The sequence below is a fragment of the Schistocerca serialis genome, chromosome 4, assembly GCF_023864345.2.
Source record: "Schistocerca serialis cubense isolate TAMUIC-IGC-003099 chromosome 4, iqSchSeri2.2, whole genome shotgun sequence".
NCBI classification, from domain to species: domain Eukaryota; kingdom Metazoa; phylum Arthropoda; class Insecta; order Orthoptera; family Acrididae; genus Schistocerca; species Schistocerca serialis.
In genome coordinates, this window is record NC_064641.1 from 659,146,432 (window position 1) to 659,162,893 (window position 16,462).

At 40.5% G+C, this 16,462-nt stretch overlaps 1 protein-coding gene across 2 annotated transcripts in view; it reads right to left on the reverse strand.

Moving 5' to 3' along the window:
• LOC126475522 (serine/threonine-protein kinase 19-like) overlaps positions 1–16,462 on the reverse strand; it is a 64,992-nt gene that overhangs the window by 36,308 nt on the left and 12,222 nt on the right. For both annotated transcript variants that reach the window (XM_050103453.1, XM_050103452.1), the window contains exon 2: positions 12,268–12,494. In XM_050103453.1, coding sequence (XP_049959410.1) covers positions 12,268–12,494 — 227 coding nt within the window. The remainder of the gene's footprint in view (positions 1–12,267; positions 12,495–16,462) is intronic.

The window sequence follows — 16,462 nt, forward strand, 5'->3', positions numbered from 1 at the left end:
TCCATCCCATTTCACTCACTTTCCTGGCAATTTTCTCTAATTACTGATTAGTCTTATGTGCTCTGAATATTTCCTATTTTACAACAAGAATGAATCTCAGATTCCAAAAGACAATGATTTTTAGGTTACGCGTATCGACCAATTTCTGGAGCTACTTAGTAAGGCCCATATTTGTTCCTTTCATACAGTCCACGACAGAATTAAAGGGTCACTTTTTGAAACCATTCATTTTCTCCACATGTGCCAGAGAAGTTTGAAATTTGGTTCGAAGTTGCCAACAACCTTCCTTTTAATGGTGCAAAAGCACAGTTCTCTGTGACATCACAGACTTGGTGAAGCTTCAAAAAGCAAGGTGTATATACATGAATAAGAGAAAGGCCTGAGCTGAGACATTCATATGAGGTGTAAAATGGGTAATAATGATGTATTAGCACCAAATTTCACCATAATTATGTCCAATGTCACTGTCCATATGGCAAACCATGGGAAGATCACCGCTTCCCGCCACCTCCTCCCCTTAACCACACCTCATCCTTTCTATTGACACTTCTGCAATGGAAGACAGAACCGTGATGGCCAGTGTTGAAATAATGCAGCCTTCTTATGGTTAGCTGAGGAAAACATCTGAAACACTGTCACTCAGACTCATTGCAGAAAGGCCTCAGGGGATGGCGCGTAAAAGGTGTCAATAAAACCATCCCTTCCCTTGGGGCATTGATTTACACACATTTTGTGACTGAAAACAAGTTTGCAGTGCAATGTGCTACAGACCATATTTATTGACAACCTTTGACACTGTTGTCACCCCCCAATGATTCAACCCTTCTCTAAGGACACCATAGGGCTACAACCCCGTTAATGTGATCTGAACCCTTTGGAGTGTAGTGTTACCATAATTTTTGCTCTGGTATACAGGGTGGAACCACTATGGACAATTCAAATCCAATCAAGGAAATTTGAATGTGATCTGCAGCAGCGAAGAGTGTTTATGCTGTTGCAACCCTCTTATGGTGTCATCAAGGAGGGGGAGGGGAGGGCATTGACATTCGCATGAATAAAACAGCAAAGGGTCCCTCTAAGACTCCCCCAACTCGGCAACATCCCGCAGTGTCATCCACACATCTTTCTTGAGTGCTTTAAAAATGTACCTTTATGGAGACAACCCTCGACCAATTCCTAAGCACTTGTGGACAGGCAACTCCTTAGACACTGCTCATATTCAGCACATCTGCAAGCACACACAAGAGCAACAGTGTAGCACAACTCAGCTGAAGGGTGTCACTGGTTTATTTGCTCACAGGTGCCTAGAAATCAATCAAGGCTTGTCTCTGTACAAGTATATTTTTAAAGTACTCAGCAAAGGTGCAGTTGGCACCGAGGGTGTTGCCAAATTGGGGGAGGGCGGTGGGGGTCTTATGAGGCACTGTTTACTGTTTTCTTCATGCAACTGTCAAAGTCGCAACCTGCCCCTCCCCCTCTCAATCATGCCATAGAACAGCGTGAAACAGGAGGGCTGAAGAAACAAACGACCTTTGCTGCTTCGGATAACCTTCAAATTTCACTGAATGGTTCTGAATGGCCCTAGTGTTTCCATCCTGTATACCAGAGCAGAAATTGTGGTCATGCTACACTCCAAAGGGATCAGATTAGGTCCAAAGAAGTTGCAGCCCCACAATGTCCTTAGAGAAGGTTTAATCATTTGGATGGTGTCGGAGGTCGTCAAGAATGTCAGTCTGTTTCATACTGCACTACAAACTGTTGTTTTTGACAGCAAAATGTGTGTAAGATGATGATGATAATGATGATGATGATGATGATGATGATAGTGTTGGTGGTGGTGATTTGAGGTGAGGGGCACTCGACATCATGGCCATCAGCACCCTGATGAAAAGTCATGGGTGGGGTGAAGGCTGTCCCCACATGCGGAGCTGTTTATAATGCATTAAAGTCTGCCTCCCTGTCCGACAAATTTAGGGATGAGGCCTGACAGTTCACAAAATTTTCCCACCCTTGTAAAACTGGAATCAGTATCTGCAAGGATGGTGGGTAAATCTCCATCGAGACTGAAGGGCTGTCCTAATACCAGTATATATGACATATAGCCACAATATGCTGAACTGAAAGTGGCACACCACAAACTTCAAAGAGTGGTGGATCCTCCCACTGGAGGAGGAAGCCTTGTGTTAAAGGACTATGCTTGATGCGCAATCTGGTAAGCAGAACCTCCTTCCAGCAGTGATGCTGACATGAAGTCCGAAATGCCTTTGTGGTCGATTTGAGCAAACATATTTTGTTGTCTGTCACCTTCAACCATTCAGTCTCCCACTGACGCATGATGCGTCTGTCAGAAAATGAGATGATGGCATGCAGTGGGATGAGACACTGATAGACAGCACCATGCCAACATACTTCCTTAGTGGCTTAGTTGGCCATGTGGTAGGCCTGTATCCCGGTGAAAGATCACCTCCTTGCCATGGTGTTGGAGCTGCTGTAAGAAGTCATGGATAAGCTGAATCAGCGGGTCTACTGGATACATTCAGTTAAGTGCTTGCAGTGCACTAAGAGAGTCAGAACAGACAAGAAATCTTGTACGGTGATGTCTGTGAACCCTCTCCAGTGCCATCAGAATGCCATATAATTCCACATCATAATTTGTAAATTGTTCTGGGAGTCGCACTTTAAAAACCCTATCAGGGAAAACACCAAAACAACTGAGGACATCCTCTTGCTGGGACCCACCTGTATAAACAATGGTAAAACTCCAGTATGTACAGAAAATGAACAACAACAAAGTTGTAAAAACAAAATCTGGAGTACAAGTTTTGGGTCTCTGAAGACGCCAAGGTGGCAATGCGTTCCATACCTGGTTGTGTAGTTTGATGCCTGATAGATCCAGATCCTTAAGACCGTCTGTAGCATGTATCCCAAATGGGTGGGTCACATGGGGCCGATTCCTGAACAGTCGTTAAAAGATGGATTAGACCACTGAACTAAATATCAAGGAGTGATATGACGCTGAGATTTTCAATGCCTGTCGAGCCAAAAGGATATGTTGCCGAATCCAGAGTAGTGGTTCACCAGCCGATGCACACAGATTCTGAATTGGGCTGGTCCAAAAGGATTCACTCAATATCCAAATGCGTTCATGGTGGATAGCATCTAGCATCTTGAGGTAGGAAGGAAAGGCTCATCCATTGACCAGGCTGCCAAAAAAATTGATCAATCAAATGTCCTTTAATACTGCAGGAGCTGGGACTTGTCAGCTCCCCGTGGTTTTTCTGTTAAGGCATTTCAAAATATTCAATGACTGGAAGGTTCATAGGTCTTTCAGGTGTGGAAGCCAGGTTAATTTTGAGTCAAATAATAAACCCAAAAAGTGCACAGTGTCTTGAAAACATAAAATGTTGTCCCTCATTGTGAGCACTGGATGGTTAAAACTTCAACGAGCACGGTTAAAATTGACAAATGTAATCTTCTTGGGTGAGAACTGAAAACCAGTTGTCCTGGCCCAGGTTTCCAGCCTCCTAATGGTCAACTGTAGCTGCCTCACCATTGTTATAAGATCAGAGGAAGAGTACAAGATTGCAAAGTCATCCACAAACAGAGAGCTTTTGACAGGGCTCCTCACTGCGGAGGAAATGCCATTGATAGCAATGGCAAACAATGTGACACTGAGGACACTAGCTTGGGGGACCCAGTTCTCTAGAACACAGCAGTATGGCATGGCATCGCCAACACGATATTGAAAATGCCAGTCCTCGAGAAAGGATTGGATAAGAAGAGGCAGATGTCCACGTAGTCCCCATTCATGAAGTTGGCGAAGGATGTTGTACCTCCAAGTAGTGTCATATGCTTTTTTGGGGTCAAAGAACACAAAAACCAAATGGTTTTGGGATAAGATGGACTCCTGTATTGCCGTCTCCAGTAGAAATAAGTTGTGAAGGGTAGAATGGTAGTGCCTGAAATCACACTGGGAGTGGTTCAGGTGACCTCAGAATTCAAGCAACCAGACAAGGCGGCGGTTGACCATACGTTCAAGAATCTTACCCATTGGTAACGGCTACACTCCAGTAACTGTTAGGGGCGCTATGGTCCTTGCCTTGTTTCCAGAATGGAATTAATATTGCATCCTTCCAAGTTGTGGGGTGCTGTCCACCAGATCTGACAAACCAGAGAGGAGCTGTCCTTTCGTTTCAGGGCACAGATGACAAAGCATGGCATAATGGATCTTATCAGATCCTGGAGCAAAGTCTCTGGCTACAGACAAAGCCGATTCCAGTTCCCACATGGAGAATGGAAGGATGTAGACTTCCTCATTATGAAGAAGAAATTGAGCTCCCTCATCTCTGTAGTCCTATGGAACACCTGAAAAGCAGGAGGTTGTCTGGATGACAAGAAGTCTCCAGTTAAAACCTCAGCCATGTCTTCTGGCATGTCCACCAAGATCCCATTACTTGACAAGACTGTAATGGGATGTGTACTAACCTTGCCTGCAACCCGTCTTATTGATTCTCAATCTTGTGCAATGAAAGTGGACCAATTAATCGAAGTCATGAATTTCCTCCAGGAAGCCCTCTTCCATTCTTTTATCACTCGCCTCCCATGTGCTCATGCAGATCTGAAGGCTTGAAGATTTTCTGTAGTTGGGCAGTGTTTGAAGTTCCACACAGCTCTTCGTCTGGCCCTGATTGCCAATTGACAGTTCGTCATTCCACCAAGGTACAGGCCTTCATCTGAGGTGGTTACTCGACTGGGGGATGGACTCCACGGCAGCCTGTTGTATCTCACAAGTGATATGGGCAACCATCTCCTGAGCACAAACCTTTTGTTCACAAATAGCCTGTTGACTGTACTGCAACCAGTTTGCCCTTTGTATCATATATCTGCATGGTCTCCTGTCAGCTACCATCCTAGTAGGCAAACGGATCCGCACTGAGAAGTGGTCACTAGATGTAAATCTGCAGCTACTTCCCACTGAAGTGAGTCTGCAATAGTTGGGGAACAAAAACAAAGGTCAACAGCTGAAAGAGACCATGTAGCTGTGGAAAAGTTATCACCTGACCTGCGTTCACAAGGCAGATATTCTCAGAATGGACGAGTGTCTCAATCATCCGGCACCTGGAGCAGGTGGTAGCCGACCCCATTGCACTGTGCTTTAAGGTCCCCCACAAGAAGGAATGGGCATGGGATTGCCTGGAAGAGTTCTGCCAGAGTATCTGCACCCAAAGCATCGTTAGGGGAAAGGTACAAAGAACACGCTGTGATTTTAAAGGGTTCAAGAACTTTCACGGCAATTGCTTGCATGGTCGTGGTAAGAGGAGTCACATCTGTCATCAATGAAAACAACTCCACCTTTAGCCCTGTCTCCAGTAGTATAGTCCTTCCTGTATGGGTGGTAACCCCGTAATGCAAGTGTGTCGATGACTTTAAGATATGTTTCTTGTACGCAGATGCAGAACAGTTTCTCCTGAACTAGAAGCTGTAATTCTTCCAAATGTGAGCAACATCCATTCAAATTCCACTGCAACACAGATGGCCCTGTGGAAACCATTGTTTAGCGATGGTTGTTCTGTTCTTTCTCCCTCGGAGATGGTGATTTACCGGGGAGGTCAGGGGGAACATTGGCCAGTTCCTTGCTCTCTGGTTCCTGCAATTGGAAGCCCATATCCTCAAGAGCATTGTTCCCATCAGAGAGGGAGAGAGCTCGCTGATCTGAAGATTTAACTACCACTTTCTTGGACTTGGAGCTACTTTTCGAAAGATGTTACCTTTACTGGTGGGAGGAGGTGGTTACCTGGGTTGTGGGGATGGATTAGTTGATTTCTAATGATGGGTAGTGGTATGTGGCTTAGGTTGTAAGCCCATTACTGATGTCTTTTGAGTGACTTCAGTTTCAACTGGAGTGTTTCTCCCATAGGTACACCGACAAGTGCATGTGCTCGTACCTGAATCTGTGGTCTGAGTTTGAGTTGAGGCATCACACTTAGCGATTGGAATCTTAAGGGCTGATGCAAAAGAAAGTAGCAAAAACCGATGGTTGGATAGCTTTGAAAGATTTTTTAGCTTCACCATAGGGTACATGTCTCTTGACTTTCAACTCCTGGATTTTGTTGTAAACCTCACAACTTCTGCTCCACACTGAGTGATCCCTGGAGCAGTTTACACATTTTGGAGGAAGTGTACAAGAATAGCATGAGCCGACCCCCCACAATTGTAACATGTAGCCCTCCCATTACATCCCATAGTGGTATGGCCAAATCTTTGACATTTGTAGCATCACACTGGGTTATGAACAAACAGGCGAACCTTAAGACGGATATAGCCTACAAGGATATGATCAGGTAATTCCGGAGTTTCCAGAATGAGATTTTCACTCTGCAGCGGAGTGTGCGCTGATATGAAACTTCCTGGTAGATTAAAACTGTGTGCCCGACCGAGACTCAAACTCGGGACCTTTGCCTTTCCGGAGTACTAAACATTAGAATAAATGTTGCTGATTTTTCCAATTTGCCATTGACACTCCTCATATACTTGTGTACTTTCACGATGCCCATATTTTTCCATTCTTCACGTAACTCCATGGGGTCCACCTGCATTAGTTTGGAGCAGGTAACCACACCCTTATTGAAGTTAAGGGTGTTATGTGACTCAGACTCGACTGGGTAGTCAAATAAGGCCTTACATCCCAGCAGCTTAGATATTTGGGGTGAATTAGCAGTTTCAACTAGAAGTGTTCCATTACACAGTCGTTTGACACTTTTTAAGAGACCCAGCAATACCTTCCAATGCCTTGTGAATATAGAAAGGGGATACCTTCTTAGAAGTTCATCCAGTTTGCTTGATTACAATGAAAGTGTTATGGCACACTAATGCCCTGTTACTATGATTCTGAGACTTCTTTTTGGGAGAACTGACCAAGCGAGTTCTCTTTGATGAGCATATGTAGGTACTACCTGACAGTACACCCAGCCTGTCAGGAGTAGTAGTTTGATGAGACCATTCCACAGGGATCCCATGAGACGATAGGGAAACAACCATTTACCCAGGCAGAGCCCTACATGACTGAGCAAGCTTCACACAACTGGGGGCGGCAGGTGCCCCAGAGGTTGCCCACTAGAGACTGTTTTACCTCAACAACCATTCACATCATCAGCATGTAGCGCACCTTAAGATTTTTTTTAAAATTTTTTTTTTTATATCGAGGTGTGTATCTTCCTAGCAGTCCAGGCGGTGAAGTCAAGACTCCCTTTCTCCAAAACACACAACATTCCACTGCTGCCCAGAGCTTATGGTGGCAGAGTGCTGATGGTCCCCAGCTCAGGAACCCACGGGGTCGCCAAGCCCAGAGTCAGCAAACAAATGCTGAGCCCCTAAGGGGAACAAACCAAGAGAAGAGGTCCTTTCATTGACCCTCTTTTATCTCACCTCCTGAGGCCTTTCCACCTCTATTCTGAGAGGTGGTATAGCTAAAACGTTTTTCTTGTCCACCCATAAGAAAAGTGGGCAATTTCAACGCTGGGTGTTGCGGTTCTGACCTCCATCATAAAGGCATCACGAGAAGGGGTGAGATGTGGGTGGGGGGGCTGTGATGGCCTTCCCATGGTGCTTTGGCCAAAATTGTGGTTAAATTTGATGCCAATATGACATCTTTAACCCACTTCACATGAACTTCTGAGTTGTGGTCTTCTTTTGCATGTGGCAACACCTACCCATTCGAAGATTTGCTGAGCTGGATGGTTACATTCCAGGGTACCATGCTTTTGCATTATAATGGAGGAAGGCTGTAGCCACTTTTGAGCCACATTTCAAATTTGTGCACTGCAGTGGAGGAAAATGACTGGGTTTCAAAAATGTGACCCTTTAATTTTTTCCACAGTATATATTTAACTGAAATTAACTTTTATGATGTAAACTTTGTTTCATGAGATTCTGTAAACAATTCTCCCTTAGACCTTAAACAATAATAATTATTGGAAGGTAGCACATCTATCACAGACACTGGAATTTGTAGTGATATATTACAGAAAATTAATCTGAAAAAATTACATTGCTGTCGTACACTATCATTGACTGACTAATATGCGACAAAACATCAAAAAGTATAACTTTCCAATAACAATAATAATAAAATTTAACCACACAATTCTAGCCCCCCCCCCCCCCCCCCACACACACACAGACAGACAGAGAGAGAAAGAGAACTGAGGTACTGGCACAGCTCCAACAAACATATTCAATACCACAGACAAATGAGTAAGGGACAAGTATGGCAATGTGGTTTCTGCTTGGTAAAACCACTTGCACATTTGAAATAACTGTAAATTGGTGCACCAGACAATAATCTAAGAGAAATACTGGGCTAACTGAAGTTGCTAGATGGAATCGGTATCATAGCTACCAGTAGGGCCACACAATCCCTTCAGACCTCAGTGTGGAAGCCAGACAAAATGTGTTCCACATAACAGGAAAAAAGGTGTCTCCAGGCAAACCGAAGCTAAACTGCATGGGGAAGTAAACCTGAAGAACAAATCCTGGTTCAGCTGACAGGGAGCTGATCAACACACTTTTACAAACAGTAACTGCAAATACCAAAATGACACAATACTACAATGAAAAGAAGCAGGGCAGATGATTGGAAGGAGACCTAGCAAGAAAAAGGACAGATTACAGGATAACAAAATATGGAAAGAAAAAAAGAAAAAGTATAAAGCAGATGTTTCTATAGGAACATGGGACACTAGTCTTTGTGCAGTCTGGATGCCTTAAAAATATTGCTGGATAAACTAAAGAAACTTAAGACTGGAATTATAGCCCTCCAAGAAATATGCTGCACTGAGAATGGAAGCCACAGATATGAGAAGCAATCTTATTTTATAATGGCTCCACGGAAGTACATGAATTGGACTTCCACTTGTTTTACAAGTGGAAGTCTAAAACTGTCAGTTTTAAGGATCAAGGGGGATTTTTTGATTACAGTATAATTATTGCTCAGGTTCAGAAAAAAATCTATTCTATGAACTTCCTGAAAGAATATATTACTACCCAACCCTGATAAAATAGTAGCTGGACATTTCATTGCCCATGTGGAGGGAGAACAGATATTCAGACCAACAACCGGCCCACACAGTTAACACACAACAATGATAACAGAATCAGATTAATTTCAATTGCAGCATCTCATAATATGTTTGTTGTTTTCATACAGTTCCCACATAAAAACATCCACAAAGAGACAGGGAAATCCCCTGATGCAACATAGTGAACCACATAGACAATATGTTGATAGATACTACACAGATCAGACCAGCTTGATATGTGAGAAGATTCAGGAGCCCAAAAATTGACTCAGATCACTATCTGGTATGGGCCAGCATTAAAACAAGTATATCTAATACACCAAAAGTATTTGCAACAAACCATGCGCAGCTGCCCTAAGGCACCTGAAATTAAGAAATGACACCAAGAAGTACTAACAGAGGCACTGAAGGGAGAAAAGGAGCACAACAGTATTCAAGAAATGTGGGAAATGATTAAGATGGTAATTGAAGCTGCAGAACATGAAGCACTGGGAATAGAATTTAGACACATGAGAAACCCATGGTTCGATGCTGAATGAAAGGCAGAAACTAAAGAATAGAATAAGGCATACAAGAAGACATTACAAAGCAACTGTATGGGAAGAATAAAGCAAGATTATGAAGAGAAAAGGAGAACTGAAGTAGATTTCACCAAGAAAAGAAAAGAGAATGACTGACAGTGTTAAATGGTGTGGCTATGGCTTCAGAATGAAACTCTAATAGTAGCCTAGCCAAGGGTGAAAGTGGTTTCATCATATGCTAAGAGAAAGGATCTGTTAACAATGGCTCAAGTACTGATGACACAAGGAGTTCCTATGAACTGAACAAGCAGCAGCAAATGGAAGGAATCTGGTCCCTCCAATAGTTGGAAAAGTAAGAACTTCGTTCAAATGACCAAATAACAAGGTAGCTGGAACAGCTGCAATCCCTGCAGAATTACTAAAACAGGGTAGTCAGAAACTGGAACAGTTCCTCTTAAAAATACTGATGTTGATCTGAGAAGTGAAGGGAGGTATTACGTGCACTCTCTACAATAACGGAGATCAAATGGAGTGTGCAAACTATTGATGAATAACACTCCTAAACATGGAGTATAAAGTACTCACTAAGCCCATTTTACTGCCTCCGCCTGATCATCCAGACAGAAACATTCCTATACCAACATGGATTTTTCCCAGGAAAGCAAATGGTGGAGCAGTTTCTTTCACCTTGAGAGAAATCTTACAAAAAAAAAAACAACTGAATCTGGAATTGGTACACACCACCTATTTGTTGACTTTAAAGATGCATATGACAGTGTGGATAAGAATAAATTATATACTGCCCTGAGAGAAATGGGAATATCTGAGAAGCTGTTGAAAATGTTGAGGATGACAATAAGCACTCCAAATAGCAGATTCAGGGTTCTATGAGAATTAGCAGAGCCACTGGATATTCACTATGATGTAACACCAAGGAAAGGTCATAGTGGGTTCCTTTCTTTTTAACGCAGCACTGGAACATATAATACAAGATGCTAACTTGCTGGCCAGGGAGACAATCATCCACAAAACAGTGCATATATTAGTCTACACTACTAATACAAACTTAGTCAGAAGATTTCAGATGGTAATGCCAGAAACATTTATTGTGTTAAACAGGCTGCTAAAGACATGGAACTGACAATGAGTTAAAGACTAAATTTACAGCTTGCAAATGAGTAGACACAGGAAACATGCTGAAGTCAATAGCTTTATCTGGTTGTGAATCTGAGAATGTCAAGGAGTTTAAACGCATGAAATTGGCCATTACCTACTATGATACCTCCTCCAAAATTAAACAGCTAGAGGCAGCCAATAGAGCTTATTTTGCTCTAATATAACTATTTTCTTCAAGGCTCTTATTTTGCACCACTAAATCTCTATAAACTCCTCATAAGAATAATGCTCACATAGGCCTCAGAAACTTGGCTGCTAACAGTATGGGATAGCAACGAACACGTTTGAGAGGTACTCTGCAGAATAATTGACTCCAGCTGCAAAGGAGATAAGTGGAAAAGACAATATAAGAATGCACTTTATACCATGCGTAATGAGCCATGTATCAAAAAAGCAGTCAAGTCAAACAATGGAAAATCCAGGATAGAATGACAATTTTATGAAAGGATAGATAGCTACTCATCATATAGTGGAGACACTGAGTCGCAGAAAGGCACAACAAAATGACTGCCGGTCTGGTCTCGGAAGCCAGAGACAATGGTCATGTGTGTACGAATTGTGTTTGTGTGAATGTGTGTGTACATGCTCTTTAATTCAGAAGAACACATTTTGGCTGATAGCTTACTTTTTATTGTGTCTGTCTGTGATTCAACGTCTCTGCTATATGGTGATTGACAATATTATGAAGAGGATGTATTGCTAAACAGCAAAGTCCACATGAATGCAGAGGGCAAGGCAAGTGGTACTGATGGTTGATACAGAAGTAGCAGAGAAGATACTAACTGGAAATCCCAGAGGGCAAAGGGGGAACAGCAATGCAAAAACAAGGTGGACAGAGTTGACAGCATACAGAGAATGGAATACAGAAATCTGAAAGCACTAGCATGCGACATACCTGATGGAAATTCATCTGAGAGGCGAAGGTCCACAACATATTGTAGAGACATGGAACAATAGGAATATGCCTCAAACTGGATTTCAAAATGCCATTTTTCCAATTCAAGAATCAGTGGATACAAAATTTAAAGACACCATACCGCCAACTGATATTTTCTGCAACATATCAAAAGCATTTGATTGTGCAGTTTGTGGTTTTCTCGTAAAGAAGATCAAAAAGTATGGTTTGAGAGTTGTTGCTCATAACTGACTTTTTCCACACTGAACTAAAAGAATGCTATGACACATTAATAACCTCTATCAATCAAAGATTGGAAAAAAACACTTTTTTAACCACAGGTTCAAAATTCATTTCACCCAATTACATTTTGACTTTCCTAATTAATTCCTGACTAGAGTAGTTTCCTCCAGCTCTTTCCTCTTTTTCCAAATGATCCCTGATCCCGAAAGCTAGTATTTTTATCTGCTATAATTTCAAAATGTAACTAGACTTTGTAAAGATAGACAAAGAAAAATAAGAGTCTCATGAAAAACATAAGTTTCAGCATCTACACACATATGGATGTTTATTTGCTTTCTGTATCACGCTTACCAACCTTATATCATGCTCCGAAAGAGTGAACTTTTTTTGAAGTACACTCTTATCAATGCTCACATCATCAATTTCCGGTAAAACATCATTCAAAAAACGTGTGATTATTGGTTTTTCAGCACACCATTTCAACACGTGTTTCTTCAGATCTTCAGTAAAAATTGCCACAAGTGCAGACTCCTCACCACCAAGTTTGAAAATTCGAATTTTTCCTTTGCTTTGTAAAACACTCTGTAAAGACAAATGTGAAAGCCAATAATGAAGTAAATAGCTTTTGACTTTGAATGATATGCAGTATCTTAATGTGTAAATATATGGGAGGCCAGAATGTAGTAAAAGTATTTTGCCAAATAATGATGCTTCATCTCAAATTATTTATTATCTAACTGATATTCAACAGTTGCCCATAATCAAGGAATAAAAAGTGTTATTTACATTCATATGATTTAATGAAATAGTCTGAATCACACATAAGAACTACAGAGAATAGGATACAGAAATTGGAAAGCACTGGCACGGGACTGGTGATGGGCTAACTCTGAATAACGGTTGAATAATAAGTTTGTTTAAGCACTGCTGTGAAGTGTTTCCTTGGAAGTAAGGTGTAGTTTAGGGTACCATACACCCATTTGCCAAAGTTCTGTATGCAACAGTTACAACACCCATTAAAGTGAACATCCTTTATTTTGATTGGTTTCAAATACTGCACTTAAGTGTATTCATTTAAGTAATCTCAAAATACTGATCACACACTTTTCTTTGGCCTTTCTGCGATTGGTGGAAGTTGGATGAGTGTGCTATTCTGGATCGTTTACACTCGTTATGAACCTTAGTTATGTAACAGTTCAGTGCACCATAACAATAAGCAACCATTGTGAATATAGTGTTGATCTGTGCGGGAAGTGGTGCACAGTGATTGATAATACTATTTGCAGAAAAGAGCGAAGAGGCTCTACCTGGTCCTTCTAGCATTTCACCACCATCTTTCGTGCCACTTCTGTGACGCATTAATCCATTACATATTTGTTTCTTTTATACAATATAAGCTGGCTGCTCTCGGAGGAGAAGAGGGAGCTTGTTTCAGCAGCCAATGTGTTGCGAGTTGATCACAAGCTTCTGCTCCCAGCGTCCTCCACTCAGAGGCACAAGTAAAAGTGTGCAACCAGTATGGCCCTTTTTCATTATCTGTAACTAACATATTTAGTTAATGTAAATTAGCTCTCAATCCTAGGAAGCATTACAAAAGTGGCGGTGACAAATTGTCAGCCACACCATACATAGTTAATATTTAATTAGATGGTGTAGCATAGTCTGTTGTATTCAAAAATATGGTTTTCTTCATGGTGGCAAAGAGAAATTAGACTGTGGAATGGAAGAAATTATGGAACAGAGTAGCAGGCAAATAAAAAAATAACTTTTTTTCTGTTTTGACATTTGCCACAAGTATCTAATTTTCAGTGGCTAATACGACTTGTATTATGTGAACGTACAACAACAAACACAGTTGTAAGCATAAAATATGCCTGTCACCCAAATCCACATCTGAGAAACGTCAAGTCAGTCTGACATATTTATTAACTGGGGAATAGAAGTTGGTGTGCTAATGCAGCTCCAAGATGAAGTCACCACATCCTGCACACTACCATACAGTGTTAAATTTATCTGAAAAATTTAAAAACACACATTTACCAAAGTCCAAAAAATGTTACACTTTGCAAAGAAACTCCAAGCCAGCGGCACATGTACAGAATATGCTAGGTAAGCACCATTGCCTACAATAATATGTGAAAAAATTACAGATGGTGTGTTAGGGTGCTGCCTGTACATAGAAACAATAAATTTTTATTACATATATCAGACTTTCCACAAGTGATGGATGGGACATTTGGAGTTAAGGAAATCGAAATACAATGTTTAATTTAAATCCTTTATTTCTTTAGCCAGAACTCAAACATTTGTTATTTGATAGACAAGATTAATGGGCAATTTCAGTAAGTCACCATTATTTTTGTCTGCAGTTTTGACTAATAGTTCTGGATTAACACCATAAAGATTAAACAGAGTGAAAAATTTAATGTTGAATTTAACTTAATGTCAATAATGTACTTTGGACACTTGAGAAAACTACAAATTGTCCCATCCATCACAAGTAGCATGTGCCACCCATCCCAGTGTTTATGTATGAAAAAACATTTTGAATTAAAACATAACTTGCAGAATTCAGTAGATCTTGAGCATGACTCAATGAAATGGAAGTCTTTCTCTACTATCAAAAACCAGTGCATGATTTTAGTGACAGATGGGAGAGTTGTTATTGTAAAAAAATAAATTAATGAAGAAGAACTTGGCAATGCCTACTAGTTTCCACATTTTCTGGTTATGCTGCTGAAAACATGCTAAATAATGAACTGTTTGTCAATAACTGTGGGCAATCATTGAAACAATGAACTGTTTGTCAATAATGGTGTAAAATCATTGCCAACTTGATAACCTACTGTTTACCACTACCATTCACAAGCGAAATTTCTCTAAGATGGTGGTGATAAACGAAAGGGAAAGAAGAGTTGCAGAATGTTTCTGTTCTATACATGTAATTTCAGAGCCTTCGGATTTTATTGAAACTAGTCACTGTCATGACTTTCACATTTTTAACGTCCACTCATAGGCTCATGCCTGGTATAATATATGGTGTATCAGTACTAGAACATTGTTAAATGACTTATGATGAATGGGAGTAACAAAGATATTTTGTGGGTAATTAAACTTAGATACAAGGTACATAATGAAGCAATTTATGGCATGCTGTGACCTTGACACACTGCATTTGGGTAGGTCCCAAATAGTGATTTTTGACAGTTCGAAATTTTCAAAATCCAAAAAGTCAGTGTGTGCATGCAATTAACACAACCAAATTTGTTTTATGATTTCAGCCTTATCACCTCTCTACACACACCAAATATTGTTTCAGTACTATCATTTACACACGAGACAAAAAAATATTGGAAACGTGCAAAAATGAGATAACTTGTGTAGTTGTTTCTTAATGTATTACTTCCGAATCATGAACCATTGCAACACGTTATTGCTTTCTCCTACAAGGGAGAGGTGTTACCTTTCAAATGAGACCAATCTTTTGGCTGTATCTGATTTAGTACAAGTGCTAGGAGGTCACACATGGTGGCACGTTTTTTTGAAAGAAACAGCCAAAATTGTAACCTTGAGAGGAGCTAGCAGCCCCACAGGGGTTTCACATTTCAATACCTGAGATATGAACTTACTTTAGTGCAGGTATTAATTGTGCCAATTTCATTAAAATCTGTAACCATGATGCAATCTCCATATGATTATTTCCAATGGAATGACCCAGTTGAGTACTGGACAAATACTTGCTCCAGTCTTTTACCCTTGAGGCATATTTTTTATAGCACCAATTTTCTCAGAAGAGTAGCAAATACCTTAAGTTTAATTGTCGTAATCTTTAAGTTATATGTAGACCTCAAGAGATGTCACTTTTACACTTTTGCAGGCCATCTTCACTTTCTTGAATGATTACTCAATCATCAGCATGAAATAAGTTGTTCACATCTTGCTTATTTCCTACTTTGCTTCCCAATAGAGCAGTGTCCTCTTTCCAGGTTATTAACTGCACAAGCATTCTTTCTTAACAGGACTTTTTAATTTCCACTGTCTATACCTTTAAAAATAAATTCATAAAACTTTGTCAGCATGACCAGGAAGGATTCAGGATTCACACTCATAGCAGTGGAAGTTCAAAAACATAACAAAATAATTTTTTTTACATGTGAAATTTCGTCATTTTTTCACTTACTATTGACTGCATTTGTTGCTAAAGGTACACTTCTATTCATAAGTAAGAGAGATTCGTTGATGAATTTTGCACAACATACAAACCATACTTACAGGTGTATGAAACTAGAATTTTTCATACCTATTAAAAACTGTGGTAAAAATTGAGATAATTAACTATGAAATTTGAATTTTTCCTGAAACTGAAGTTTAAAATGTAACAGCTCATTCATTTTTTTCATAATTTAAATAAAGTATAGAGTTTCATACACCTGTACGTACGGTTTGTATGCTGTGCAAAATTCACCAAAAAATCTCTTCACATAGTGAGTACAGAAAGAGTGAGTCCTTAAATATGTGTGTGTGTGTGTGTGTGTGTGTGTGTGTGTGTG